The sequence below is a fragment of the Musca domestica genome, unplaced genomic scaffold (genome assembly GCF_030504385.1).
Source record: "Musca domestica strain aabys unplaced genomic scaffold, Musca_domestica.polishedcontigs.V.1.1 139, whole genome shotgun sequence".
In the NCBI taxonomy this organism is placed as follows: domain Eukaryota; kingdom Metazoa; phylum Arthropoda; class Insecta; order Diptera; family Muscidae; genus Musca; species Musca domestica.
This window is the reverse complement of record NW_026712191.1, coordinates 1,110,151-1,137,396: the sequence shown is the minus strand read 5'-3', so window position 1 is coordinate 1,137,396 and position 27,246 is coordinate 1,110,151. Positions and strand designations below refer to the sequence as shown.

Here is a 27,246-nt window from a genome sequence, read left to right as displayed (position 1 = left end):
GTGGAGTGGTACACTAAGATAATGTAGCCCTTAAAAATATTTTAGTGATGCTGTACTGGAGCAGAACAAGAATCGTACTGTACCGCAGTCGGAGCACTAAAAAACGTAGTGTACCACAGTTGGAGCACTACAAAATCGGTGTGCCATATAGCAGAACATTAAAAAAATAATGTACCGGTAGTGTACAACATATGTTGTATACGATTTGTGAAAAAAATAGATATTTGATGTTTTTGATAATGCAAAAATTACTGATACAATTCAATATTATAAAAATAAAATCTGAATTTATATTAAATCTGAAGTGATAATAATTTGTATTTAACCATTGAAAATTGAAATTTTTAATTTTCCGCGAAAAAAAGGTTGCACTGTAATGGGTTATTATGCAAATAATTTACATGTTAATTTGTGGTACCGAAAAAAGCAATGAATATAGGTGTAAAAAACTAAATATTTTACAAACTTTGCCTGAGTGTTTAAAATCAGTTTTATGATATCGATTTTTTAATGTGGTGCATGTAATACATGACGATTTTCTAATGCTCCGATTGCGGAACACTAGGTTTTTTTTAGTGCTCCGACTCCGGTATACTACCATTTTTTAGTGTTTCGACTGCGCTACACTACGATTTTTTAGCCCTCCGACTGCGGTACACTACGACTAAAATATTTTTTAGTGGTAGTGTACCGGTACACTACCGCTAAAATTTTTTTAGTAATACTGTACCTATGTTTGTGTACTGTTTGTTTTCGAATGCTGATAGTAATACTAGTGTCAAATCCGATATGATATTTTGTGATTTAATTCCATTTCATGATATACAATAGGCATTCCCTTTTTGATATTATATTTCACTGCAGGACAATGTGAACATATTTTTGCCTGATAATAAAAAATCAAACAAAACTCCAACATCAATGGTTTGGAAACTTTTTTCGCGTTTAAGGAGCGGTAGACACCATATTAGGTAATATAGTCGTATATTTCATGCTTCCTGAAATTCCAAAATGTAGAATACTTTTCGTATGTATGCAATTGGTTTAAATTTTACCACGATTTTCTGGCAATTGCTTGAAGCGTTGAGAGATGAAAGCATTAAAATTAAATATTTTAAGAACTTTTCTTCTGCATTTTAAATTTAATAATCCAAATTCTAAAAATGAACATATTGGGAAATATAAATAATTTATTGAAAATTATTTTTTTGTTTAGATTTTTGGGCATATAACTCTGACACTTGTATTACGAACCAAAACAAATTTGTATGTGGTTGTTGTTACGTTTGTTGTACAACGACACTTGCTGTTACCTATACCATGGACTATGTATATTGTATGGACATTGACAGTTGGCTATGTTTATATTAATTTAATTATCCACATTTTATTTATTACGACAATATATGATGAGAAGTACCGGATTTTTCATGATTTTTCATTCGAACTTATGCAAATTCAATATTTTTATGTTCTTACGAATGTTAAATATAACAATCAATTAATTTATTAAATAATACACTTATATTTATAAAATAAAACAGGTAAAAAAGCTGTAAGTTCGGTCGGGTCGAACCGAACGTAGCTGTTATATTACAGTCTAACGACGACATGGACCAGCATAGGTAACTTTTGTCATAAGCCATTACAATCTTCAATTGCGGAAACCAAAATCATCAAAATACCGAATATCGGGAGGTACCGTTATATGGGGGCCATACGAAAACGTGAACCTGCACAGACAATTTTCTGTCTTGGGCATGTAGTATCCATTACGAACTTCAAATAACATAACAACTACTATTTTGTTGATAATTGATGATGGGTGAACTTGATGGAGTAATGAAGTCTTCACTTGGCTGTTGTGATGTTGATAGTTTTAATGAATAATTCTTTGAGCGTCAAATATGGTTCTCAATTTGCGTCCCATAAATTCTTCTAATGGTGATGACCCATTTGGTGAATTAGTACTAGCCATGGAACTATATATTTCCAAAAATCGTAGAATCGTTCGGTTCGGTATCGTTCTACCCCTTTAATTTTATGATGGATCTTTTGAAAGTTGAAGTCCCAGTTGGAACTGGGATGAAAACGAACTGTGCCCGTATGTTGAATAGCTCTTTGCTCCATTGTTCAAAAATATTGGAATAGAACTGAGTTCGTTATCTGACACGAGGTGGGGGTTGCGAATTGTGAAACGTACTCGTTAATTGGTTTGATAGTAGTTGTAGCTGTGACCTATTATGTTTGATAAATTGCAGGATACTTTGATTATGCATCTATTGTTAAAAGATAGTAGAATCCTTTGATTTGACCTGCGTAGTCAATGTGTACTTTAGTATTTCTATAAGCGTCTTCATATGTCGTATATCCGAGTCCAATAGCTGTCTCATGTGTGAACTGGGAAAATGAATTCTCATTCCTCAGTCTCTTTTACGATCATTGAGTACATTGTCCAAACCTGACGAAAAAGAAAAACAAAAGTAAGCTTTATGTTAATTGCCTCAAATTGTCTTTATGGACCACCCTCCATTTTATTAAGACTGTGGTCCTCAAGTCTGCTTCGAGTGTTTCTTCGGTGTACAAATGCGTAAGTTTATTTCGTAATCGCTCATTTGATTTTACGAGGACTTTGCGCCCTACATTGAAACTGACTATTCTGTGCATTTAAAATGTTTCTCTAATTTCTGTGTTAAGGTCACTAGTCTACGGGTGAATTATGTCAATGGGTCGTTTATCTGTGACCCAATGAATTGTCCTATTCTATTGTTGTTTGATATATTAATTCGGCTGTATCTTCAATGTTTCTTTCTATCTTCAGACATGGTGCTATTTCCACCAAGGTGTTGTGCAATGGAGATTTTTACCTTAAATCGATTATGTAAAATAGACTTGTTTGTTTCAGTATTAATAGATGGTTCGTTGTCACAATATATTGTTTTTGTCCTCGGGTAATAATTCATAAGCTGTAAAATGGCGGATTTAACGTCTATTATTGTTCTGAAAGCGATTAATTGGACAATTGCGAATTTTGAGAATTTATCGAAGTGAGAAAGTATTTCTTGTCAGTTGAAAAAATGTCAATATGCAAAATTTCCCCAATATATGAAGGAATAGATGTTTCTCCAAGAATTTGACTCTTGGTGTCGATCATATTTTGCTTTTTGGCAGTTTAGCAGTTTACTGGTTTGTCTGTCTTTTCGATTGTGTATGTAAGCGACAACTCGCTATGCACTGTAGCAATATCCGACTGTACGTATTCTTCTAAAGCGTGAATGTGTTGTCGGGACAGGGCATCATCTACATAATTCTCCTTCCCAGGTTTGTAAAGGATTTTTGCATTGTGCTCGTCGATGAACGTTTTCCAGCGTTTAATTTTGGCATTCGGATTGCTATCCGAAACGGAAAATGTCAGAGGCTGGTAGTCCGTAAAAATATTCAAAAATATTCACGCCGTATATATAGTTTCTGAGATTCTTTAAGGCCCATACTATGGCCAGTAGTTCCCTTCCATTTGTTACGAAATTTAATTCTCTATTTTTTAAGGCTCTTGAAATCATAACTTATTGGTTTTCTGTCTAGGAACAAGACTGCACCTAAACCACCAGACGAGGCGTCCGTTGTCAAATCAAACGTTTTTTTGTAATATGGGTATTGTAAAATCACATTTCTGATGTAAGAATTTTCCTAAGTTTTTCAAACGTCTGGAGTTGCTCTTCATTAAGACTTATTTTTATTCTTATAATATTTATAATTTTACTGATTTCGCCCTTTAGAATAACGGTTAGTGGTTAGCAATAGACGCAAATATTTAATAAAACATCTTGCCAATCCCAGAAACGACTTTTAATGTAAGGTAAGGAGTGTTGCAGGTTTTTCATATTTGAGGACGGCCTACTACTACTTTTTCTGGATTCATTTTTATGCCATTTCTAGAAACTATTTTTTTTTTCGAAATTATGGTGGAATGAATATTCTTGAATTTAAAAGTAGACACTCGTCAACATATGATAAATTATTCTTATACTTGAAATAAGGTTTTACTTGTCGACCCACTTGATTTTGTTTTACAGGCCATGCTTTTTGCTTGTGTGATAAATTTTTCTGAAAATTTTTATTGGATTTTATGCTTCTGAAATCATGTTGTTAAATCGTTTGGAATGCCTTGTTCAAAGTTGATTGATGATATTATGAAATCATCTCAATGTTTTCTTGTGGTTTTATATGTTTTGAAAGAACATCGGCATGACCGAAGTCTTGTGTGTTTGTATACTTGATATCAAAATCATATTCAAGGAGAATTGGCGCCCATCTTGGAGTCTATTCGCTGTACATACAGGGATGACCTTTTTGGACCAAATCTGGCTAATAATGGTGTATGGTCTGTATTTATTGTGAATTTTGGAGCAAGTACAATTCGATAACATGTTTGTATTGGGAATATTAATGCAAGACCTTCCTTTTTATTCTGACTATAATCCTTTTCTGCTTCAGTGAATGATCTTGAAACATGGTGTGATGCATTCATGCTTCCATTTGGGAATGTATGATATATAACAATGCGTGATGCGTCTGCTGCTGTATGAACTGATAACTTTGGGTCTTAAAGTCTAATCTGATGAAAAAATAATTTTAAATGTATCCAATGCGGCAGTCTGTTGAATTTGAAAAGTACTTTGCGGTTGTTCACGGTTAGCAACTCCTCACTGTAGTCATGTACTTCTGTTCGAAGTTAGGCATCTGATATATTCAAGAAAGGTTGCTCAACTTCAAAGAAATTAGAAAAAATACAACTATGTACTGTCTTATAGAGTCAAATAAACTTTTAAATATGCAACAGTTGGTTTTGTTTATTTTTCATTTTTTAACAAAATTCTTATATTAGGGAAAAACTGCGAAACAAGAATGCAATTTTGGGGTTATTCGGCAAGATTGAGTCTAAAATAATAGGACAATACAGTTTTATCCCAAAATTTTACAATGTGTTGCAAATTAACGTCGGAAATATTCAATTATTTTGCAACCGAATTTTAAATAATTTTAAATTATTCTCTTTTTTATTCTTTGGCATTTTTCATAATCCAGGCTGGCTATTGTTCTGTAAAAATAGAAGAAAATTTGAGGCGAATTGCGAAATAGAGACAAATAAGGTTTTTTATTAACAAAAATTGATTATATTTTAAGAAAAAAACCGTTGTACCTAGATATATAGTTCATTCTGAGATTTATAGTGAAATTGAGTAAAATATTTCTCCGTTTTTTACACCTTCTGCCTAAAATGAAATTTAATGTTACTGTCAGGCCTGAATTTGAAAAAATCACAGGAAACATTGAACAAAAAGTTGAAATATTTCATCATAATGACCGCCAAATATTATTTGACGTTAAACACAAAATCAGCAGATTTTGGGAAAACAAAGTTATTTGCTAGTAAATAAAAATTTGATCAGTGTGCCCCAAATGTGAACACTTATGATCAGATATTTTGTTTTTTGGTCAAACATTTATTTGGCCTTGCAAATGTTTTGTAAGGTCAAAAAACGGAAAATATGAGCATTGTCGCAGCATTTTGCTTTTAAAAACAGTACACTATAAGTTTGATAATACATAAAGCGAAGTATTTGTCACATGATGTTCAATGAATATAAAAATGAACGGATGCAATAAGTGGTTGTTTATTTATTTATTTTATTTATTATTATTTTTTTTTTTTTGAATAAATAAACTAATAACACGAAAATGAGCATATAGCTAAAAATCCTTTTTCGAAATCCAAAATTTTCGAAATAACGTTATGATTTTGCAAACATGCATACATAAATCCATACATTCAACAATTCTGACACAGCACTTATATTCCTAAACAGCTGGTCTTTTATTTGCCTTCTCCAAAACAAATAATACACGAAACTCCATTTTCTTTATGTTTCTCTTTGATTCTCTCTCTCTCTACCAGCGTTTGAAAATAAACAGTACACAAACATAGGTACAGTATCACTAAAAATAAATAGCGGTAGTGTACCGGTACACTACCACTAAAAATATTTTAGTGATACTATACCGGAACACAACCATGATCGTAGTGTACCGCACTCGGAGCGCTAAAAAATCGTCGTGTACCGTAGTCGGAACGCTAAAAAATCGTAGTGTACCGGAGTCGAAGCTCTGTTTAAGTATGGTTTGGACTATTGAAGTCTTCTAGGACAGATAGTAGAGTTATATGACAAATAAATGTGTAGATTATTTTGACTTGCTAGGGTCCCAACAAATATGTTCCTCGTATTGTTATGCAATATTGCGGAAGACACTTAGTACCTAAAATTCACTGATTCCGTGGAATTTTAACCCGAACATTTTCCAAAAGCGTGGAAGAGAAGGATACTTTTCGATGTAAGCATTCAAAACGTCGATACACGAATCTTCTTTTTTTAGATCTACATTCTTAATTAGCTGGATTTCTCTCGTAACTCTTGAAAACAAATTAGAATAAGCAAACAATTGGATAACAAAAAAATTAAATGAATAGGAACAAATAAATAATAATAACAGCAAACTAAATAAACAAGATAAAAATAAAACTATATACATGTATCCATAAATTCATAATATTAATACTTCTCTTAAAGTTTAAAAAAATAATATTTATTGAGAATAGCTGAACATAAACAACAAAAACATTTGATATTGTATATAATTTCGTTCATTTATAAACTTATAAAAGAGTGGTAGTTGAAGCATTTGTTTACTAGAAATATAAAAATAATAAATAATACAAATAATTTTAAACGTTTTAAATAATACCATAAATATTTTAGAACTAATAAAATAAGTTCCAATGTTTCAATAACCGACAAACCGCACACTCTTTCATAGTTAAAAAGCACATTTGATATGTCGGATAACTGTATTAAAGTACCACATCGAGACACCCAAGACTTTTATAGAAGTTATGAAAAGTGGCCTACATTAATGGAAGCCATCCCAAATGTGCTGCGCAAAAAGCTGTTAGAAATGTAAATTTGTTCCGAATTTCAGAAGTGAACGTCAATTGAAAATTTTATTCAATCTTTTGAGATTATAGACAGAATACAGTAAAGTGATCAAGAGAATTCAATCTATAGTTAGCGACTGTCTAGCAATATTAGAAGCTTATAAGGTAGAACTTTAATAGAAATTTTATGTTTAAAAATTGTTCAAGATTTAATACAGTGGTTTCTATTTACCTGCATCAACATTAGCTGCGCATTGGCCTTTGCAGACCAAAAAACTTTTGTTATGCCATTTTTTTCTGAATCCCTTTATTTGAATTGTATTTAAGTGCCCAATCGATAGCTGCACATTGGACATTCCTGCCTCGAAAATTTGGTAATTTTTTTTAATTTGGTTGCAAAAGTTGTATTTATCTGCACAAGGAAATTTTTTGCAAACTCAAAAAAGACACTAAAAACTACCACTTCGTTTTTGTTTTTGTATTCGCAAAAACAATAACAACACAAGAAAAGAGCATGCATTAAAAACATATTCTCGCTTCCTCTCCCACACTAAAAGATGGTTATGCTGGATAAAACACCACTGATGCTCAAATACATACGAATAGAAAATTAAAGATACCTGCACTTATTGTGCACGTAAGTAAAATTAAAGATACCTGCTTCATTGTGCAGATAAGTGCAATGAAGCTACCTGCATTTTGGGCATTGCTGCACAAGATGTCGTGCAATTTTTGATTGTGCAGGTAAGCAAAAAATACTGTAGTATAAATTTCAATCAGAGAGTTGAATTAAAAAAAGAACAACGTTTATGTAATGTAACTGTTTGAAAAGTGGACATAACAGCAGAATGTTTTTAATGCACATATATGCTTTTATTGTACACAAAGTTGCATATAGAAAACGCAGAAACTCTACCAAGGAACAGCATCAATTATATCACACTATCGTTTATAACAAGCAAAGTGGAACAAGTGAGTCTGATTCCAATATTAGCGAAATAAATGGTTTAATAGTTGCACATACGAATAAAATGTGCAATATTACTTTGTGTAAAACTCTATTCCAATGTCTAAGCTAAATTAAATCCATGATCTAAAACTTGCAGATCCTTTTTTTCTTCAATCAAATGAGGTTGATATGTTAATTGGTCGATATCATATTGAATGGAATTAAAGAAATGTGTTTGAGAGTATGATAGCTCAAAATTCCATCTTTGAATGGTATATTTATGGTCCTATAAATGATAAAAATCGAAATGTAAGCAACAAAGAAATATTAAAGAAAAGAATATAAGAATAAAGTAGTTTATCCATTTAAAGCAAATGAGAGATGTGAAATAGAAGTCTAATCGTGAAAATGTATTTATAACATTATAAACTATTAATAGAAGGAAAAAACCTAACTTTTGCCACACAAACAATTGTTTTGATAAATAAAACACAAATTCAGGACGCCAGAGTCTTGTAATAAAAACAAGCGTTTCAATCAAACCGACACCACCAGTTTCTTTCTACTTGTCGTTGTCCGACTTTTGGCAAAAATACAAATACAAGTCCATACGCCTGTATCGGAACATGTACATATGTATAAAAATCAATTGTTGTTCGTTGGTAATGGAATCAGTTGAGAACGGCTTCGATTTGCATAATTTTTTGTACAAACGTTTATTATACCCCTAGTTAGGTTTTTAAAAAAATATTGATCACGCCTACTTTTACGCCCACTATTTCAATTTATCTAAAATCCTTATATTTGCCAAAATAATGAAGATAACGGTTTGAAATTTATTTCAAGAGATAATGTTGACTTTCCCCCCAACCCTAAATATTTATTTGGGGGCTGAGGAACTGACCACGTCTACTTTTTGATCTATACATGAAAAACAAATGTCGTTCATTGGTAATTGAATCAGTTAAAAACAGCTTGACCGAATTAAACTTTTTTTACAAACGTTGGTCCTAACTCGAGTTAGTTTTTTATGCAAAGAAAAATTGTCCGCGCACACTTTTACTCCCATGTTTTTCGATTTACTTAACATCCTTCTATTTGCCAAAATAATAACGGTATTTGTTTGAAAGTTAACATACGTGGTACTGTTGACTCTCCCTCCAACTCAAAGTATCTATTTAGAGTCAGAGGAACTGGCTACGACTATTTTTTTAAATCCATATGTATCAAAATAGTGTAAAAATTATAGTTACACATCAATTGAGAATGGCTGGGTTATTTGTAATTACGTAATATGGGAATTAATTTTATTTGCCATTTAAATTGTAAGTTGGAGACCCCATAAAGTCCATATTTTTCATCATAGTATAATTCAATGAAATTTTTCAACAAATATTCGATCCCGTGCTACTTTTTTATATTTGTAATTTGTTCATGTTTCCACAATTTATTTCAAATAGAGTACATCCCAAATCTACGTTCCCAACTAATATTCACTTGGGGGTTACAAATTCAATAGACTACATAATTTTCTTTTTTGACCACACATTAGATGTGAAATTGGACTTGGGGATACTCCAATGTGGGGACTTTACTTAAATAATGTGGGGACTTTACAATTATCTGTATGATGGTTCCCTAACCCAGTGTAGCATATATACAATTTTTTACCCAAATCAATTGATGAATGAGGTCAAGACCAACATGGGCCCTACTCTGAAAATTTTAAATTTTATGCGAAGAGGTTCTCTACCCTCTTAGAAACAAAGATGCCAAATAAGGGCCAAAAAAATGAAAAAAGTGGCCAAGACCACAAAAATAGCTTAAATCATACGATGGTTATATAAATATGAAATCGTGTTGTACCCTTATCCTTGAGTTATGATCGATATCATGACCTGCCAAAGCGATTTAAGGTGTCTTGAATGTTTGGGAAGAATTTCTGGAAGGATAGAAATTCATTTCTTACTAAAAGTCCCATTCGCTCTACTATTTTGCACCCTTTATATTTGGTATTTTACTGATTGTACTCCCAAAGAATTTTGCATTTTAAGCTCTCATTGGACGGATTATTGTCACATGAAAGAAGTAGGTGCTTTGAAATGAGCCCCATTAGACTTTTTCGGTCATTTTTGTTGGAGTTGAAAGGTAGATGTCAGTTAACACCCTATTTCGCACTTATTTCATTTTTTTGGTGAAAAATTGTATATAGTGAAAAATTATTCTTTATTTTGTTCACAAAAAATCCACTGAATTCAATATGATAATACAAATTGAAAAAAATTCACAAAAAAAAGAATAACAAATTGAAAAAATCTTCAACTTGTTCGCTGATTTTTTACAGCAAATGTTTAAAGGTTCTTACTAAGTTTGTCAATAGAATGTATTATTTTTTTAAAATTAGATTCCATTGAATTTTTTTTCGATTTTTTTTGAGAGTTTTTGCAATGAGATCTCTTTTTTGTGATTTTTTAGCGATTTTGAAAAAGTAATTATCTTTTAACTTTGGTGTGACAGCGTTAAATTATTTCGATATCATCTATTCCGTTACTCCACCACATAATTCGGTACTACACTTCCATGTAACCCGCCATCAATTTCAGTTATCAAGAAATGAAATAAATTGGTATTAATATTCGAATTCAAAAATAGAATATAAAAAACCTTTTAAAACACACTACAAATGTACATTAGAAAAAAGTAAGTCAAAATGGAAAAAATCATGCAAAATAAAACATTACTTTTGTACATTTCAAAAGTCAAAATGAAAATGTTAATATATCACATTTTTTACGCGATTTTTTGTATATTATCCTTTTCGGACAGGAGACAATTCCGAATTTGTATGAATCGTTAAAATCAGTCCAGCGGTTCTTAAGTTATAACAACTTACACAACTTTCTTATATATAAATTTGTCAAATTATATTGAAATCGGTTCAGATCTATATCTATGGGACCTATGTCTAAATCTGAAACGATTTCAATATAATTTTACAAATCTATTTTCGGATCAAAATCCCGTCACACATTCTAAATTTCATTGCAATCAAACACACATATCGTGTTTGGTGCATCAAATAAACGAAATCGGTCGAAAATTATATGGGCACTATCCAAATCGGAACCGATTTCAAAATAATTTGGCAAATTTATTTTTGTTTCAAATTCCGTTACGCATTCCAAATTTGGACTCGATCAGTAGATATGTGCATATAAAATCTAAATTTTTGTGAGGTACTTCCGATTCTGATGCTATACCTCCAGTTCCAACTGGAATTTTAAAAATTTAAATGGCCTATGTTACTTTCAGGCGATGTTGTAGTATACTTGAAAATTTTCAGGAAAATCTGTTCAGCGGTTTTCGAGTCCATAAATTATAAACAAACAAACATTTTCCTCAATTGACGTGTAACTATACTTTTTTACACTATTTTTATACATATGGATTTAAAAAAATGGTCATAACCAGTTCCTCTGACTCTAAATAGATACTTTGGGTTGGAGGGAGAGTCAACAGTACCACGTATTTCATTCATTATTTTGGCAAATATAAGGATTTTAAGTAAATCGAAAAAATGAGAGTAAAAGTGTGCGCTGACAATTTTTCTTTGCATAAAAAACTAACTCGAGGTAACTTTTTTCTTATATATAGATTAAAAAGTTGGTGTGGTCAGTTCCTCAGCCTCCAAATAAATATTTAGGGTTGGAGGGAAAGTCAACTGTATCTCCTGTAAAAAATTTCAAACCGTTACCTTCATTATTTTGGCAAATTTAAGGATATTAGATAAATTAAAATTGTGGGCGTAGAAGTAGGAGTGGTCAATATTTTTTCTTTAAAAACCTAACTCGGGGTATAATGAACGTTTGTACAAAAAATTATGCAAATCGGTCCAGCCGTTCTCAACTGATTATATTGCTAACGAACAACAATTGATTTTTATACCATCCACCTTGGAAAGGAGGGTATATTAACTTTGTCATTCCGTTTGTAACATCCTTAAATATTCGTCGTAGACCCCATAAAGTATATTTTTTCATAATCAGCATAAAATTCTAAGTGGATTTAACGATGTCCGTCTGTCTGTCTGTTGAAATCACGATACAGCCCACATTATTTGACGTGGAGCGCCAAATTTTAGCAGAGCAATTTGTATTGTGTCTAGGATGGTTGGTATTGAAAATGAGATATATCAGTCCACGTTCTGGTATAGTCCCCATGTAACGGAACCTCCTGATATTCGATATTTTGATAATTTATGCATTTGATATTTATACATTTTTTCACGGATTTGTCTGAAAATTGGTATTTGTAGGTCATAACGGGTCCCTGTGGCGAAACATTGCATGTATAGGTCCACGTTTTGGTATAGCCCCCCATATAAAGGTACCTCCCGATATTCGGTGTTTTAATTATTTTTGTCACATTTTTCTAAGGATTTGTCTAAGAATTAGTATTTGTAGGTCATAATAGGTTCTAGCTCCGGTGACTGAACATTGTATGTATAGGTCCACGTTTTCGTATAGCCCCTACATAATAGTACCTCCCGATATTCAGTATTTTGCTTATTTTTGCCACATTTCTTCTAATGTTTCCTTTGCCCTAAGGTGGAGGGTATTAAAAGTTTGGCCCCGCCGAACTTAATGTTTTTACTTGTTATACAGAATATTGTTTACAGAATATAGATAAAAAAATGTTGATACATGTGTAATTTTTTCTTAAATGTGAAATATTTGTATCCTCGTTGGGTAACATGCCGTTATTGTCGATACCATGCCCTGGTGGCCGTGACGTTAGACATTATAAAAGAATAATGAAAGAATGAAACGGCTGGAACTCAAATAAAAAATTCTATTGCAGTGTTGGCATTTTGAAAATTTTATGATCTCATTTTTTTAGAGCTTATTGGAAATTATTTCACGAAAGTGTCAGCCATTTTAACGTTAATTGAATCAAAATAAAAATGTCAAGAGCTAAAAACAACATGTTTATACCGTCCACCAGGTATATTAACATTGTCAGTCCGTTTGTAACTCATCGAAATACTCATTTTAGACCCTAAAAAGTATATATTCTTGATCACATTGAAATTCTAAGTCTATTTAGCGATGTCCGTTTGTTGAAATCACGAATCGAATTGAGACAGAAGGTTAACATTTTGCTTATACGTGTATTTTGGCAGTAGGCAGTTTAAGTTCGTAAATGGGCCATTATGGTCCACATTTTCGTATAACTGTACATTCCGGTATTCGATATTATACCGATTGTCTAAAATTCGTAACTTAGAGTTTGTAATGGATTTTCATACTTCTACAGAACATCGTCTACATAGGCCATTGTTTATCCGTGTACAGCCTTCATATAATATTTTTTGTATTGAATATTGAGTCTGAAGTTTATATATTTGAAATTGATATTATTTTCCCTCGAGGTAGATGTGACAATTATACTGAACTTAAGCATGCTTGATATAATGCACAATGCATTAATCACAGTTTTAGCTTTGGTTGCAAAGTAATTTGAGTCAAAACACACTGCTGAATACTCAAATCATATTATATTGGATTACAACTAATTACGGAACAAATATGCAAGAATCCTAGACTCCTAGAATCAACTGGCAATACCATAAACACAAATAAGCCTTTGATATTTGTATTCTGACATGATGTACACTTTATCCGATCTTCGTAATCGATTTTGAAAACATATATTAATGTATACTAAAATTGATATTCCTCCTGCAGCAGTTTTATTTCTTATGTATTTTATTACCGTGTACGGATAGTTCTAAATGGCTCTAATGTGTAATATGTTATTATATGAAATTGATTTGAATTAAGAATTTTAATATAAGGGCCACTGTTGAAAATTCTGTGGTTCAGCTGGAATTCTGAAATTCGGTATGATGATCATTGTCAGTGCGTGGGTCTAAATAAAGTTGTGGAATAGGTGAATCTTGAATTTTTAAATGGGTTATATTTTACATGATACTATATTTAATAGAAGAGTCAGAAGTGTAAAAAAACCATCATAATACCGAAACTGCATAGGCAATTTTCTGTCACAGGTTGTAGTACTCGATATGAAGCGCAAGTGTGAAATTTAAAACGTCTCTGATAAATATGGAAGAAGATTTAACAAATGACTAGGAAGGTTATTTTGACCACTCCAAATAGTATAGGTCTTTTTATTAGTTGTTCTTCAATATCACAAATATATCGCAAGTTCTCAGATTGGTATTTCATGATATCCCGTTATATTAAGTAATGTTGATACAGACGGTACATAGTTCTTTAGGTAATGATAAACGGAGTCATTAATCTTGATCTCGTCTTTAAATGTAATGAGAAATGTTCCTGTTACCGTCGTCCAAAATTGTTAATAGTCAAGATTATGTCGGGTGGTGCAGTGTACAATGCCCCATGAGTAAAGTTGTTATGTTGGGCAGCTTTCTACAGAATGTTGTCTTAAGAGTGGCGCAGCAGTTAGCAATTGGCTTTACTTGGTCACCGCAATCAGCTACGTTATTGCTGAACTGGATGTGAATTATTTTCTTACAAATTAGATTTTTTCTAGGTATTTTTATAACAAAGTTTATAATTATTACTAAATTAAAGTTTTTAATTTGGGATACTTCCATAAGATATGTTATTGAAAAATTGGTAGTGCGTTCGTTTATTATACTTTCTAAACATTTGAGTCCAAAATTGTAGGATTAATTATTCCTATCCATGTAACTGTTACTGATAACATTAGGTTTTCAAGTTCAGAAATAATGATTCTATTTTTATAAAGCAAAGTTTCGTACAAATTTTCCGTATTTATTTGTTTGGCTTTGTACCTCTTACTAATTTGTTGTCTGTGCTTGTCCATTTATTCATTCTTTCTTGAGTCTTGTATGAATTATTATCCGCCTATGTTCCGAATCTATGAGCTCATTTTGCATGAATTTAATTTTCTCGAAATCTGGGGTACCACCGCATGCTTCTAGAATGCATATTAAGTTCGTCATTTCGTTTGTAACTCATCGAAATAATAATTTTAGACCCAACGAAGTATATATATTATTGATCAGCGTAAAATTCGAAAACGACTTAGCCCTGTCCGTCTGTTGTAATCACGCTACAGTAAAATTGAATTAGGATAGGAAACACATATCTGTCTTTTGTCTGCAGGCAGGTCAAGTTCGAAGATGAGCTATATCGGTCCATGATATCGTATAGCCCCATATAACGGTACCCCCCGATATGCGGTATTTTGATGATTTTAGCCATATATTTCAATGGAATTGTCTGAAATTCTACACAAGAAGTTACTTGTGAGTACTTTACCCCCTGAAAGAGAATTGCCTATATAGGTCCACGATATCGTATATCCCCCATATAACGGCACCTTCCGATATTCGGTATTTTTAAAATTTTAACAGATACTTTTAATGGATTTTATTTTTTGAAAATTTTCTAATTCATTCCAAATGATGGAGGGTATTCAAAGTTCGGCCCGGCCGAACTTACTGCTTTTTTACTTGTTATTGTTCCTGTGTCTTATGTTTGAACCAGAAGCTGTTTCATATGTGACTTCGAAAATTGTTCTCTCATTTCCTCTGTTTCGTTTATTATGGTCGAATACATAGATAAGTTGCTTGAGTGTCTCAGGTATCCGGAATCCTCCTAAATAATAGTATCTCTGGCCGTAATTGGTATATCGTTTCAGTTAGTTTAGTCAGCGATTTTTGTTGACGACGAGAGAAGTAGTGCTATCTAAATCCTACATCCAATCGAGTTTTTATACCGTCGAAATAATAATTTTAAAATATATAAATATATATTCTTTATATTCTCTATCAGCTTAAATTCTTAGACGATTTAGCCGTTTGTAACTCCCTCTGTTGTAATCACGCTACACTCAAAACGAATTCAGATAGGATGCTAAAATTTTGCACAGATCTCTCTTTTGTCTGCAGGCAGGTCAAGTTTGAAGATGGGCTATATCGGTCCACGATATCGTAAAGCCCCCATATAACGGTACCCCTATTCGGAATTTTGATGATTTTAGTCACATTTTTCAATGGAATTGTCTGAAATTCCACACAGTGAGTTTCTTGTGAGTACTTTACCCCCTGAAATAGAATTGTCTATATAGGTCCACGATAACGTATATCCTCCATATAACGGCACCTTCCGATATTCGATATTTTGATGATTTTATCCACAATTTCCAATGCAATTGTCTGAAAATCAACACAAGGAGTTCCTTGTGAGTACTTTATCTCCAGGAAAATAATTATCTATATAGATCCACGATATCGTATAGCCCCCATATAACAGTACCCCCCGCTATTCGGTATTTTGATGATTTTAGCAACATTAGTCGCCGGAATTGTCTGAAATTATACACAAGGAATTCATTGTGAGTACTTTACCCCCTGAAAGTGAATTGTCTATATAGGTCCACGCTATTGTATATCTATATTTTTCAACGGAATTGTCTAAAATTCTACATAAGGAGTTCTTTGTGAGTACTTATTTTACCCCCAGACATAGATCTGTCTGTATAGTTCCACAATATCGCATGTCCCCCCAATATATCCGGACCTTTCGATATTCGATATTTTTAAGATTTTAACAGAATTGTTAATTGATTTTATTATTATTATTATTATTTTTTTTTTTTTGAAAATTTCCTAGTTAGTTCCAAATGGTGGAGGTTTCCCTCTCATTTGTTGCAAAATTTAATTCCCGATCTATTAGAGCCCATCTTGGGGCAAGGCTCCACCCAAACCAACGGACGAAACTTGCGTTATTAAATCAAACGCTTTTTTGTAATCTGGGTATTGTAACATAAGATTTTCAGATGCAAGTACTCCCTTAAATTTTCTAACGCTCGATGTTGGTTTTCGTCAAAATTGACCGGAATTTCCTTTGATTGCCTTGCGCTTACCTTGCCATTTTCAACTTTTAGAAGATCATTTATAGGTTTTGCTATTGAAGTAAAATCGTTAATGGAACACCTGTAATTGCTTGCTAATGGAAGAAATAACCTAACATTGAATAATTTAGTCGGCAGTTCGTAGTTTCCAATAGCCTCTACTTTATTTGGGAATGTTCTTATGCCTCCACGTGAAACTAAGAATACTAAATATTTCCTTGAAAAAGTTCGACTTTTCCCGCAATACTCACATATTGGCTTCATACAACTTTTCCAGGACCCATTTTAGGTGTTTTACGTGGTCTTTCCACTTTTCCGAAGATATAATTACGTCATCGACATGATTTTCCTATTTGTTCTCTAAGCACATCGTCAATGGCTCTTTGGAAAATACTTGGTGCATTCTTTAAACCAAAGGGAAGTCTACAAAATTCATATTTCGCATATCCCACCGAGAAAGCAATCTATTTCCTGTCTTTTTCGGAGAGTAATATCTACTTAAAACCTAATTTTTGATCAGGGCTAGCAGAGAAATTCATAATTATTTTGTGATTGTGATCATTGCCTCTCTCTACACAGTGAGAAATATTTTGTTAGTTTTTTCTTAATGTTTATATTTGTTTTCATATTAGTTGAAGAGCCTTTGAGGCTTGGATTTTTTAAAGAATATTTTTTGTGAAGACTTCGACACAAGGATTTTTTAAGAAATATTTTTTGAAGGACCTTCGACACTTGGATTTTTAATGGATATTTTTTGAAGAGCCTTCGAGATGGGGACTTTTTAAAGAATATTTTTTTATAAGCCTCCTAAACGTGGATTTTTTAAGAATATTTTTTTTGAAGAGCATAGATTTTTTAAAAAATATTTTTAGGAACCTTTGAAACGCAGAGTTTTTATTTTTTAAAGAGCCTTCGAGACGTTGATTTTTTAAAGAATATTTTTCGAGTCATGGTCTTTGAAAATTTTTGTTCGTAGAAATTCATATTTTGACTAAAAAATAATCAATCTTATATTTACACAATTAAATTAACTATAAATTAATTTGGAAGAGTATAGATACGACGAATGACGTAAAAAATATTAAAGATATTGAGATAATGCTATAAGGAAAAAATATACTAAAGTGGTCCGGAAAGGATATTTAGAACGTTTCTCATTCACTATCTCAATGAAACTGAAAATAATCCATGGCCATCTTTGTCACGTCTCTTTCTGAAATCAAAATTATATTTATGTACCCCAATATTTCTAACGGTGTATTCATAATAATATCCGGTAGCACGTTCCTGCTCGGAAAAAAATTCAATATTCTACCAAAAACATTTTGACAGAAAATGCAAAACAATTCATTTTTTTACAATTGTGTTGGTGAACACACAGGCATCCCATGGGATACTCTTCGCATACCCCTGCTTTAAATATAAAGAGGTAAAGAACTATTCTTTGCCTAAATAACTTGTTGTCTATTGTTTTTTGGTTGGGCTTTCTATACAGGGTGAGATGAAAAAACTGCAACCAACTTCAGACTGCTGTCATTTCTAAGCCACTCGTTTGACACCTGTGAGAATTATTCCAGTGACAGTTCATTATATTGTTTACAAGCGTACAAAACCATTTTGGTGAGAATTTTCCAAAAACAAAGAAGTTATTCGCGATGGAATTCAAACTGATTTCTTTATATTTGGCTGGAAAACCACAAGTGGCTATCGTTAGAGCACTCCAGCATTTAAATGTGAATAAATCTTTCGTGTCTTTCGTGTCATTGCTCGCGATACTGTTAGCGTAGCCCGACGTCAAGGAAATGGACGGAAGAAAACAGCAACATCAACAGAAATGGTTCGAAAAGTAAAGAAGCGACTTGATCGAAACCCGCGTCGCAATAAATTGTCGAAAAATCGCTCGTGAGTTGAACATATCGCAATATTTCATTCGGCAAATATTGAAAAATGAGCTCGGGGTGAAGCCATTGAAATTCCAAACAATGCAAGAACTTACACCGCAACTGAAAGAAAATAGACTCAAAAGAGCAAAGAGTTGCTTCGCTTGGCCGAAAGTTGTAAACTGCCGAATTTCGTTGTCTCCGATGAGAAAATATTCGTTGTCTAGCAGTTTGTAAACAAACAAAATGATCGTGTTTACTTGCCAAAAAGGTCAGCTCAAAATGTGCACTTTCGGTTGGCCACCAGAACTCAAGCGCCGGTCATGATGATGGTGTGGGCCGCCATAACAGCCTATGATCGCTTTCCGCTCGTATTAATCGGCCGTAGCATCAGAATAAATGCCGAATATAACAGCGAAAATATTCTAGAGGGAGTATTAAAGCCATGGGCACGCAAACAGACGTTGGATATTCCAACAGGACTCAGCATCATCGCACTCAGCACGCGCCACCCAAGAATGGTTACAAAATGAGGTTCCTCGCTTTATTTCCATCGCACAATGGCCACCAAAATCTCCAGATACCAATCCGTTGGGCTATTGTGTCTGGAGTATTTTGGTAAGCAAAGTTGGCACTAAAAAATACCAAAGTGTCGATCATCTGAAGCAAGCGCTTCGCCGGGAATGGCGCAAAATACCACAGAGCAACATTCAGGCTGCGTGTGACGGTTTCATTTGCCGCCTCTTTTTATCTACAACCTATACGGGCTTGTTATGAGGCGAGCGAGATGGTCGGATTATCCCTCTTTTGACATGGCCTATGTTTCAGAATGTACGAAATCTGATACTCCCTTTAGGTAAGGATACAATTCTGAGTATATTGGTTCCACATATCGTGTACGAATAATAGCTATGATATTAGTATTGTTATGCGAAGACTCCCATTTGGTTTTCCAAGATTAATTTAAAATATTCTTTAATATCTTGGGGCACCGTAATGTCTTTGATGTTTGTGAAATGTACGTCTGGACACTTAAAATTTGGATAACTTCAGAACCACTATCAGTAAGTATATGTTTACTTTTCAGGTCGAGTTCAGCATCATTTTGTTTAAGTACGTTAAGTCCAATTATCCCTTCAAACGTTGTCAAGTTTGGCAATAAAAATAGGTCTTATTCGTATTAAAAATATGCATCCTACTTGTATAACCTCCACCATACATAGTATGGAGGGTATATTAGGTTCGTCATTCCGTTTGTAACTCATCGAAATAATAATTTTAGATCCAACAAAGTATATATATTTTGAATAACGTAAAATTCTAAGACGATTTTACCCTGTCCGTAAATTCTTTACTTTACTTTACTTTTGTTTACATGTAACTCTTTTTTAATAAACTAAAATTAAACGAAGAATTTTGTGTATTATAAATCAATTGAAGGAAAAGAAAAATGAACAAGACAAAAACGTAAGTTCATAAATGGCACATTTTTTTAAATGGAATTGTCTGAAATTCTACACCAGGAGTTCTTTGTGAGTATTTTACACCTTGAAATAGAATTGTCCATATAGGTTCACAATATCGTATATCTTCCGTATATCGACATTTTCCGTTATTGGGTATTTTTAAGATTTTAACATAATTTTTAATGGATTTTAATTTTTTGTAAATGTCCTAATTCGTTCCAATTGGTGGCAGGTTTTTTACTTATTTGAATAAAAAATCATTAAGTTCGGCCGGGCCGAACTTTTAATACCCTCCACCTTAGGGTAATGAAAACATTAGGACCAATTATGACCCACTAATACCAAATTTTAGATATATTCGTGGGAAAATATGGCAAAAATCATCAAAATACCAAATATCGGGAGGGCTATGCAAAAACGAGGACCAATACATACAATATTTCGCAAACGGAGCTAGAACTCATTACGATCAACAAATACCAATTTTTAGACAAATCCATGAAAAATGTGGCAAAAATCATCAAAATACCGAATATCGTGAGATACCGTTATATGGGGGAAATACCAAAGCGTGGACTTATACATGCAATGTTTCGCCATACGAACGAGGACCCACTATGACCTACAAATACCAATTTTCAGACAAATCCGTGAAAAAATGTGGCAAATATCGGGAGGTACCGTTATATAGGGATTAAAGCAAAACGTGGACCGATATATCTCATATTCATTACCAACCATCCTAGACACAATACAAATTATTCTGCTAAATTTTGACGCTCTACGTCAAATAATGTGTGTATCGTGATTTCAACAGCCAGACGGACAGAGAGGCAGACATACAGACAGACGGACATCGTTAAATACACATTATGGTGTCTACGGCAAATATTTAGGGATGTCATAAACGGAAAAACAATGTTAATATACACTCCTTTCCAAGGTGGGGGTATAAAAAAGTGTTTTATTGACAATTTTGATATTTTGTTTAGAAAAAAATACATAGCGCTTTTTTAAGGAAAGTTTTTACGCCATTTACGCTTTTCTGGTTTTTAATTACGCTTCTAGCTCTCAAAATGTTGGCAACACTGACTATACAAACAGCCCTTTGTTATAAAATGCGTGAGAGCGCTATTGCTACGCTCTGTATCATTATCTCTCACCCGTTTAAAAATATGTTCTAACATAAAAAATATGTTTGTACCCAAACAATTAAAATGTAAATGTTGTAAACACATATATATATTTATTTATATATATATTTGTTTGCAAGCAGCCCCAAATATATACATACTTGGATCTGTAATAGTTAGAAAGATGTTTAGTGTTACACATTATGCTCCTCGTTAATTCAGTTTGTTGTTACCTTCTTCTTCAGTTTCATTAGTTAATGATAATAATTTTTGAATACAGATATCTCTAATTTTGCAATCAAAATGTATACCGTATTGTTTTCAAATACATACATATTTACATCTATATCTACAAAAGAGGAAAATGTTTCAGGGTTTGTTTGTTTGTAATTTATGGACTCGAAAACCGCTGAAGAGATTTTCCTGAAAATTTCCAAGTATACCACAACATCGCCAGAAACTAACATAGGCTATATAAATTTATGAAATTCCACCTTGAACAGGAGATATGGTATCAGAATCCGAGGCACCTCCCAAAAATTTAGATTTTACATATTATCTATTGATCGATTAAGGAATGCACAACGGAAATCGGTTTAGATTTGGATATAGCTCCCATGTATATTTTCGGCCGATTTGATATATTTGATACATTAAACACGCTGTGTACGCCCCGTTTCAATGAAATTCGAATTAAACAAAACCTGAAATCCTCCATCTAGAATCGCGGAAGTTAGTACCTTGATATAGGAAAATATATGAAAAAAACTGTTACAAATATTGCGATTACTGTTGGTCACTTTCAGTGTATTAAATAATCTCTTTCACCCTACATGTTTTTGTGAAAATATTTGCAACTTTACCGATAAGAAAGAACAGTTACTTTCATCCCAAAAATATTGTGTAGATGAACTTTGTACAAATTATCAGCGTTTTACAATTTTTTCCCTCTATAACGCCGATGATCCCACATCATAGCCGTTAAAAGAAATTTCACAACATTTGTGCAAATCAAAAGAATATCGGATGCCCAATAACAAAGTTTATTTCGCGTTCTGCATCCATATACAAAATATTATAATAATATTTTTCGGTGTTATTTGTAATACAATATTTTTTACAATTTTATAATTCCTGTTTATAATTCTTGTTTCCTAAATATTTTTTTTCTTAAAAGCTGAAATGAAACCACCATAAATTTTGGTCGCGACAACTCAATCTAATAAAACAAATGGATTAGGGGGACAATTTTCTTTTTCAAACTTGATAGCAAAAATCGTTGATGTAGCGCGAAAAATATATATATTTTAAAAAAATATATATACTTATTTATGGAGGTTTAACTTTATCTGAACCTATTTTCACCAAATTTTACATACTTGCTTCCGAGTTAAATTCTATCGAATTCTATTTCAGATGATATTCACATTTCGTGCACACTAAAGTTTAAACCGGACACTAATATAATTAAATATCCATACATAAAATAATATCATACCAAAATCTATCCCTTTGTTCCTAATGTTCCATATTTGGTGCACAATAAAAGTAAATCAGACTTGTACTTTGCCTGCAAAAATACATGGAAACACGGACGGATATCTTATACCACGGAGTAGAGTATAAAAATCAAGTGTGGTGAAATTCGACATAAAATCAACTCTAATGTTCTAAAAATAAAATGACCGTTTTTATACCCTCCACCATACATAGTATGGAGGATATATTAAGTTCGTCCTTCCGTCTGTAACTCGAAATAATAATTTTAGACCAGCGTAAAATTCTAAGATGATTCATCCGTCTGTTGTAATCACGCTACAGTCAAAACGAATTAAGATAGGAATCTAAAATTTTGCACAGATCTGTCTTTTGTCTGCAGGCAGGTCAAGTTCGAAGATGGGGTATATGGGTCCACGATATCGTATAGCCCCCATGTAACGGTACTCCCCGATATTAGGTATTTTGATGATTTTAGCCACATTTTTCAACGGAATTGTCTGAGATTCTACACAGGAGTTCTTTGTGAGTACTTTACCACCAGACATAGATTTGTCTATATAGGTCCACAATATCGTAGAATCTCCCATATATCGGCACCTTCCGATATTCGGTATTTTTAAGATATTAACAGAATTTTTAATGGATTCTATTTTTTTGAAAATTGCTTAATTCGTTCCAAATGGTGGATGGTATTCAAAGTTCGGCCCGGCCGAACTTACTGCTTTTGTACTTCTTAACTTATTTGTTGGCTAAACAATAGTTGCTGGTGTCTAAATTTATAACGACGATATACAAAATGCACGCAAAGTATTGAATTCATATTATAGTTTAATATTTCGTTACGTTTTGTGTATGTTTTCTGCCTACTTTCAAAATGGCACAAGAAAGGTGTCTGAAGTAAAAGCCGGTTATAAAGATATCTGAGTGACTCAGATTATTTCGAAGAATTCGGCATTTGCAATTTAGCCAGGTAAGCAATTGTTGCAAAGTATAGTAAAATTCTGGTACCAGATGTTAATAATTCCATACGAGTCGCTCATTTGACTGCAAAATATAATGTTTCCTTTATGGAAAATTTGCTAGTATTTTGTTTGTTAATTTTGGTCATACAACCATACAATTTTTATTCGGACGCTATTAAATTCAGACAAATAAAGGTCTGAGGTGGAAATCCTTTTGGGTATTAAAGGTCATGATGAGTACATCAGATTCGCAGTAGATCGAACTTCCGAGTTATGAGTTGATAAGGAAATCGGCTTATATATCGGTTTGCAGCTTGTGTAGCTTATGTTTTCGATCAGATTTCTGCAGTCAGATCGAATGAATAATTTTCATTTTAGAATATTTCATTAATTTCATCGATAGAATATTTAAGGTTTCTAAGTTCATAGTTCCTATTTTCTTTTTGAAATTCATTTTTGAACTGGAATACCATTAAAATGTTTCACAAAAATATTGCTCTGAAATTTTTATGTTGATGTCTTTGTAGAATTATTTCTGTAGTGTGAATTTGTAACTTTCTATATATGAATTTAACGACAAATGTTGATAGATAACAATTTTTTTCGGAACATACAAAATATATCAATTTTTGTTCGTTTATTACGTCGGAGGGTCAGCGACAGTAAAATTCATGTTTTCCCCGCCTGTGGGTCAACTTTCCCAATACAACATACGAACGAAACATTTGAAGGGGGTATTGTCATTTCGGAACAAACGAAACAAGTATTTAACATTATTGTTTGGAATTGTTCGGAAGTTTTTACCGTCCCTTTGATGTTGTTAATTTCTTTGGCAATCTTTAACCATTTTTATAGTGCAGTTCCCTTTTCGTATATAGCCACAAACTTCTCCTCGCCCATAACAATTTCAGTCATTAACTAAATTTTTAGTTAGCGACCAAAATAAAGTAATGGCTAAGTCCTACCCATTTTCTTAATACGGTCAAAAAGACAGGTCATAGCATGGTACAATAAAATCAAGGTAGGGCAGAACTACCATATTTTAATTTTTTTATTTTCTTGGCTTAATATATGAACTTTATATGTTTATGTGTGTGTATTATTTTCAATAATAAAAAATAAGAAAATATTCAAATTCGGGCGTTTTCGAAATGCTTATTGTAGCGAAAGGAACCTTTAGAGATGTATAGATGATGATTTGATTTTGAAAAGAAAGTTTGACCTTTCCATCAGTTTTCGCTGTTTTCAATTATTTATTCAAAATCAATGTAACAAGTTGTTTGTTTTTATACCCTCCACCATACTATGGAGGGTATATTAACTTTGTCATTCCGTTTGTAACTCCTCGAAATACTCATGTCAGACCCAACAAAGTATATATATTCTTGATCAGCGCAAAATTCTAAATCGATTTAGCCATGCCCGTCTGTCTGTCTGTCTGTTGTAATCACGCTATCTTTCGAACTAATTTAGATAGAAGGCTAAAATTTTGCACACGTGTTTATTCCAGTAGGCAGGTTAAGTTCGTAAATGGGCCACGTAGGTCCACGTTTTCATATAGCCCCCATATATAAGTACCTCCCGATATTCGGTATTTTGATGATTTTAGCGACATTATTCACCGGAATTGTTTCAACTTTGGTATTTGAAGTTCGAAATGGATAATACAACCTATGACAGAAAATTATGTGTGCATGTCCACGTCTTCTTATAGCCCCCATACAACGGTAACTCCCGATATTCGTTATTTTGAAGATTTTAGCGACATTATTCATCGGAATTGTTTCAAATTTGAAGTTCGAAATGAATACTACAGCCTAATACAGAAAATTGTCTGTGCAGGACCACGTCATCGTATAGCCCTCATATAACGGTACTTCCCAAAATTCGGTATTTTGATGATTTTAGCGTCATTATTTAACGGAATTGTTTCAAATTACGTCTATGCAGGTACAGGTCTTCGTATAGGCCCCATATATCAGTACCTCCCTATATTCGGTAGGTACAATACCCACCGAAATTTTTGAGATGTCGTATTTGCCTGTGACAGAAAATTGTCTATGCTGGTCCAGGTCTTCGCACAGCTCCGATATAACGGTACCTCCCTATATATGATATTTTGATGATTTTAGCTACATTATTCACCGTTTATTTCAACTTTCGAATTTCAATATGGTAATGGCTTATGACAAACAAGGCCTATGTAGGTCCATGTCGTATAGACCACAATATAACGGCTATATTCGGTATTTTTAAAATTTTAACAGAATTTTTTAAGGACGAACATGTAGACCTCTATACTTGCAACTTTTTCAATGTAAGCCTACCTTGTCTTCATTGTACTATGGGTCATAGTATTGTCACTTGTACCTCAATAAAATTTTAATATTACCTACCTAATATCCGACGTACCGTACAAAAATTCTCAAATTCCTCACCACTATGGTAAAAGTTTTCAGATGACTGTATTACTCATATGTTCAAGATATCCAAATAACGGAAACATTTTAAAAATTAACAGCTTTTTCCACATATAACAATTAAAATTTTCTCAATTATTCGTTTTTAATTTCAACATGTTCTCTCAATGTTAAAATTGTTAATTTTTAAAATTTGTACGTTCGTACGTTAGGTATTCGAAAATCGTATCGTATCGGGAATTATTATTTTTTTAGGTTTTATTATTTTCTGCCATCAACAATTCCAAGTTTTCGCCTTGAGTAATGAAATAATAACTAATATCACTTTATGTTAGAAATAGAGAAGAATACATTCATATAATGATAATTATCTTGACATCAATATTTAAAAATATGATTAATTTTTTTATTTAAGGTAAAGGTTTGTGTCCCAATGACGAACTGGCAATAGAGAAGTTCCATATGTGGTTTATGCCTGGTGTTACCCATTGGCTGGCAATATCTATAATCAAAGCCCTTAATCGAATCGAAAAAGCAATTGAGTTGGATGAATTGAAGGCTGTGGATGAAACTGTGAAATATAGCTCCTCGGCCGTTGACACCCTAGCAATCTTTTATCAAATCAAAATTTTCTGGCAACAATTGGATTGGCCAGATGCTGAAGGATCCTATACGTTTGTCGCAAAAATAGTGGATGTTAGTATCTCTACTATTCCTCTTAAAGTCAATATATATTATGTTCTTCTTCTTTTATAATAGGACATTTGTCGTTGCTGTGTCTTCTACGCCCAAAGGATGTCTCGTCGTGTTGATGCCTTGTCCTCTGTTAATGAGGAACTCTTTCGAGTATCCACCGAATGGTGTTTAGCTATTAACAACATAGATTATATCAGACAAAGCTTGCCATCATTTATAAAGGTAAATAATATTATTTGTACACATTGCTTTTCTTTTGATAGAAAACAAATTTGAAGTATTGCTTTAGAAGGTTTATTTATACAATTTGCCCCGTAT

The 27,246-nt window shown here is 32.8% G+C and overlaps 1 protein-coding gene across 5 annotated transcripts in view; it reads left to right on the top strand.

Annotated features, from left to right (window-relative positions):
• The window catches only part of LOC101893030 (protein unc-13 homolog 4B), a 305,332-nt gene that overhangs the window by 207,557 nt on the left and 70,529 nt on the right, over positions 1-27,246 (top strand). For all 5 annotated transcript variants that reach the window (XR_009341667.1, XM_059118973.1, XM_059118974.1 and 2 more), the window contains 2 exons: positions 26,648-26,928; positions 26,992-27,150. Coding sequence is in view for 4 of the 5 variants with exons in the window: in XM_059118973.1 (XP_058974956.1) it covers positions 26,648-26,928; positions 26,992-27,150 (440 nt within the window). In the remaining variant the exon portion in view is untranslated. The remainder of the gene's footprint in view (positions 1-26,647; positions 26,929-26,991; positions 27,151-27,246) is intronic.